The 5,576-nt window shown below is 33.2% G+C and overlaps 1 protein-coding gene across 1 annotated transcript in view; it reads right to left on the reverse strand.

The window, feature by feature from the left end:
- Window positions 1-1,811, reverse strand: part of LOC108975316 (transmembrane 9 superfamily member 2) — a 58,251-nt gene extending 56,440 nt beyond the window's left edge. The window contains exon 1 of the mRNA XM_018943702.1: window positions 1,556-1,811. Coding sequence (XP_018799247.1) covers window positions 1,556-1,696 — 141 coding nt within the window. The 5' untranslated portion in view covers window positions 1,697-1,811. The remainder of the gene's footprint in view (window positions 1-1,555) is intronic.
- Between the last annotated feature and the right edge of the window lie 3,765 nt (window positions 1,812-5,576).

Raw genomic sequence — 5,576 nt, forward strand, 5'->3', positions numbered from 1 at the left:
CAGACAGACATCCGGATTTCAACTCTACTCGTCACCCTGATCACTTTGGTATATATAACCCTATATCTAACTCATTTAGTTTTAGGACTTACAAACAACCGTTATGTGAACAAAACTATAATACTCTCTTTAGCAACTTTGTTGCGAGAGTATATAAACCGGAATTTTAATGTCAAAACCGCGATTTGGCCGTCCAAAAATATTATCAGTCCGGGAGTCCTCGAATTACGTACACAAATATTATTGAAAACGTAAATATAACCTTTAAGAAAGCAATTTGTGCCGAAACTGCTAGAAAAGTTTTACGAAAAGATATCATGGCAGAGTCGCTCGAAAACAACCATATATTTCACTCGTAAACAGACGAAAGCGAATTGAATATGCTCATAATCATATAAATAGGTCTCCGGAATTCTGGTGATATTTTCGGATGAAAGTAAATTTTTGTATTTTTGGCATAAAAAAGTCGACAAATTGTGTGGCGTAAATCAGGAACTGCCCTTGAAAAACAAAATCTTGTTGGTATAAGGAAACACGGTGGTGGTGGAATTACGGTGTGGGGTTGCATGGCGGCTGGTGGTATGRGTCAGCTTGAATTGATTGAATCCACAATGGATAAATGGGGTTATTTGACCATTCTAAAAAATAATTTGAAACAAAGTGCAGAAAATCTTGGATTATCTTCGWCGTTTTGGTTCCAACAAGATAATGATGAGAAACCTACTGCTGAAATTTTTAGACATTGGCTCTTATACAATGCTCGTAGACAGCTCAAAACGCCACCTCAATCATCTGACCTCAATCTATGCATACGATAACAAGTAAAGAGGCTTTACGAAGTGTTATGCAGGCAGGATTAGAGCTGAGGAAATAGATAAGTTGGTAAAATCAATACCAAATCGATTGCGTGAGGTTTTAAAACAACGTGGCTATACAACAAAATATTGAATTTAATTTTTTTTTTATCATTCTTAATGCTTTTGCAACTAATTTTAAAGTTGAACGCAGACTTTATGGTGCCTATAATTACTTGTTGTAACACTAAAATCCCGTTATCTCAAAAATGAAAAGAGGAATATACATTTTTGTTTTTGTAATTTGAACTGAAGAATATAAAGAAGAAATACATGTAAAAAATTTAAACAGAATTATCTATTATTGTGTTTTTACTTCTCTTAAAAAAATGTGTCCGGTGAACGCAAACTTTATGGGCTATGTGCATATATTTTCATGATCTGGAGGTCATCCTCTATTCCCTCGGGGATACTATTCTAAATCCCAGCCAAAAAAAGCTATTTTGATTATGAAATATATACGGTTTCGAAATATCGGTAGTCCCAATATCTTTTCACGTAAACAAAAAGAGAGAATTCAGCCGCTGCAACAACAACACCAACAATAGAAATATGTGTACAATTATCTTTGTGACAAAACATCTTCAGTTAATACTACCAGCTCTAGTTGCTTCAGTCATACCTGCTGGTTCGCTTGCACACAGTTACAATTTAATACATTTTAATATATAGAGATATTTTGTTTTGAAAAGTTTACATACTTTGCACGAGCTCGATGATTCAGATTTAACGCAATAATTTACAGGTGCTAATCCAGGCAAATAAAAGCACCAAACAAATTTTGCCTTCAATAACAATAAAATACTTAAATATTTCCAAACATTTTCGCAAAATGGCGTCATTGCAAAAAGTAATAATTGTTTTAACACGTTAAACTAAAACTAGTACTTTATTTGTATTTAAATCCAATGCTGTTGTGGCTCTTTAATAGAAATGTCAATAAGCTGTCGATATTTCAAACCTCGCGATATTTTGAACTTGGTGTTACCATAGTGAAATRAAGTTTTTAATTAACATATCATTCAAGACGGGTGTCTATTTTCCTACATATTAGGGGTATTCCCTTGCTCTTGAAAGATTGCAGATTGCAAAAATGCTATACCACCCATTGCAGAATCTGGTGATATATGAACGGCTGATTCGATCAATTTATTGTGAATGACTATTATGCATGGCTATTGTGAATAGGCGCCCCTCCTGCATACTTTTTTAACAACAAAAAAAACTGTAACAAATCTTTATAATTTAAGTAGAAATTATAAAATCTATTTAAAACTTACCTTCCTCAACAATTAAACGACATAATATGTCTCTATATAAAATGACAGCTAAAACAGGGTTGCAATTATATTTTTGCGCGACACTGCACGCGAATATACATGAGTTTTGGTCTGACATATTTTACAGCCATTGCAAATAACTTGCTGAGAATCTCTTAACAGTGAGCAGCTCTATTTGTATATGGAATGTAAACATATATAAAGTGACAWTTTATGCCCGGCAAACTATCCGTGCGATTCTGTACTGTGATACAGTATCAGGTCTTTAAATTTGACTGGGACAATTTTTGAGACTTGAGACGATATTSCTATTCTGTAAGTGATAGTCACAAACTCTACTACATTTCATTATTCAGAGATGTTTTTATACTTGAATGAAAATAAATATGTCGATAACGAATATTAAATTTTCTATAACATAGACAAAAAATATAATTAGCAATATAAATAAAAATATATGTTAACTTAGTTTCATAATATTAACGAAATTTATGTAAAATTATTTATTTTTAACCTTTTCGTGTTTGAGTTGCTTACAAAATATAAAAAAACCGACAATCGATTAATATCTATGGTGATCTCTATTCAGCATATTCGAAATGGCAGACAAGAGTTCTTTTTGGTTTTGTGATTTGCTAACTACCAGGTATCAAATTTGAGGCAATATTTTGAGACTAAAGCTAGAGCTAGTGAATAGTAATGAACACACAAGTTTTCGTGCGAAAACCAGTTTTTCCCACGAAAACATGTTTCGTTGTCGGCCTGAACATAGTGTTATATTTTTTTTTTTTAATATTCGGTTTTAAAAATTCAAAAACTTGTATAAATAACACATGATATTTAAAACAAAATGGCGTCGAGTAAGCACGTGTGTATAACTTGCTCCAATATTATAAGTGCAAACTAAGGAAGTATTAGTGCAATAGTTGTAAAAATTGGTTACACAAGAAGTGCAGCGACTTGAGTGACGATGGTTTCAAGAAAATTGCTGCTGCCTTTCGGAGTTGGAGAAAATGTTTGAGAAATATTTAGCACCGTTCAAGAAACCAATTGAAAATATTTAGACCAACGTTGCAGGGGTTCGACTGGACTTGAACAAGTAGGCAGAGAACAACAAAGCAATCTCACGGCCTTATAAGCAATTAGAAAAGAGGGTCGGAGCTGTCGGGAATAAATCAACATCGTTCGATGCACTTAATGTACACTCGGCGAAAAAAAAAACCTACGCAGTCGAAAATTTTCTAATATTCCTATTTAGAAGTGTCACTACTTGCTCAAAATTGACTAGTTGTCTTATTTTTGTTTCTGTTATGTGAATTCATTAGTTTACCGTTATTTCTAAAACCGTTAGCCTCCGCACGTGTTTTTTTGCAGTATTTTCGGTAGTTTCGTATGAGTAAGTTGTAAAAATAAGTGAAGTTGAACATGGTGTTGTCAATAGAAAATAAAGCAGAAATATTGCTTTATATAAAAATAAATGACGTTATAAAATGTCAAATAGCTCTTGAAATGGGCATAAGTGATTGGAGTGCGCGCAATATAATTAAAAATTATACGAATTTTAATTCATTAAATCGGAAAAAGGGCAGTGGACGTCCGAAAAAAGTACAACCTCGTCACAATAGTGATTTACGAAACCACTGGTGTAAAAATAACTGCACGTTCAATGCAAAATGTCCTTAATAGATTACGAGCGCGACGTCCAGCCATAAAGCCAATTCTCATTGCACGAATGAAGAAACAGCGGCTAGAATGGGCAAAGTCACACAAAACTTGGACTATATCAGATTGTGGAAATGTAATTTTTTCCGACGAATCCAAATTTAATTTATTTGGACCCGACGGAAATGCGACAGTGCGTCCAAGGGAAAGGGAGCGTTTTTAGAAAGCTGTGTTTTGCCCACCGTAAAGCATTCATCCTATTTAATGGTGTAGGGGGCTATAACGAAGTTTGGTGTTGGGCAGCTTATTATTCTAAAAAGATCTGTGAATGCCAAAAAATACATTGGAATTTTGAGAGAAGGCGTTTTGCCAACAATTGAACAGCTGTCCCAAAAAGTTTATTTTCAGGATGATTCAGCCCTTTGCCATAGAGCCAAAACGGTAACTAAAGCATAAAAATATTGAAATACATTTTTCAATAATTCATTACAAACACTTACAGGTTACAAAAGAAAAGAGTTTTATGGAATTGAGTCTCTCACTTGGCCAGGAAATAGTCCAGATCTCAATCCAATTGAGAACTGCTGGCATTATATGGACAAAAGGATAAAAGAAAAGCGTTCAAAAAGTCTAAAAGAAACGGAAAAAATTATTGAAGTTGTGTGGAATGAAGAAATTGACAAAAACTATCTTCAACATTTGTTTGAATCCATGCCTAGACGAATAGCCGAGGTTATAAGCAGGAGGGGGTTGAACAAAATTTTAAGAACATTTTTGTACAAATTTGTTATGTCTTCTATTGCTAAATAAAGATCATATAAAACATAAAATATGTTACTAACTTCTTTAAAAATCACATTATTGTCCATAACAAATTTTTAGTCTAGGGTCTGTTATGTGTGAGTAGTTAAATTTTTCAATAAAACAAGTTTTAAACTATAAGTTTTYTACATAAAAATTCTTGAAACATGAACTAAATAAAAGTGGTTGACTCCCGAAGAAAAATGTTTATCTTAGAATAACATGTATCTAAGTTTTGAGCTATTTAAAGCTACTCTGTAAAGTGCGTGGGTTTTTTTTCGCCGAGTATAGATCCCAACATAATATCGGAGCAAGACAATTAGATACATCAATGGGGTGCCGAGGATAGTCGAAAAGCCTAAAGATTCGTAAGCTACATATATACTATCAAATACTCGAGGGTTAAGAACAAAATTAAAAGAGTTCTTAATCTCATCAGCAGGGCATCAATGTGACTTGAATTGTGTTAGCGACTCATGGCTTCATGAATCAATATCAGACAGTGAAGTGGTAGATGATACGTATTTAATATTTAGGAAAGATAAACAAGCAATTGCACGAGAGGTGGAGCAGAGAACGTATATTTATAGAGAAGGTCCAACAACGGACAAGCGTGTGAACTGTCAAAAACTAACAAAATGAGATGAGCGTATTTCACCACAGCTAGCTAAGAAGGAGAAATCTAAACATTGGCGCGTGAACAGAGCTGAGCATTCAATGAAAAGTATGCTCATATACATTGCTATTACAGACGTATGTTAGCCTTTTGCATATAATTCTATACGTTTATATGCAATCATATTGAATATCATTTTGCGAATTTTTGTGAATGCATGCAAAAYTGATAACTTCATCATTGAATTATGCTATTTTCAAAGTAATATTTGTACTTAATGTACAAATAAGAGCTACTTTTTAAATATTTCATCTGTTTGGTAATATATTATAAATTTACATATGACATACTATCATAATATCC

Source organism: Bactrocera latifrons, unplaced genomic scaffold (assembly GCF_001853355.1).
Source record: "Bactrocera latifrons isolate USDA-ARS-PBARC rearing strain unplaced genomic scaffold, ASM185335v1 scaffold_635, whole genome shotgun sequence".
Lineage (NCBI taxonomy): Eukaryota > Metazoa > Arthropoda > Insecta > Diptera > Tephritidae > Bactrocera > Bactrocera latifrons.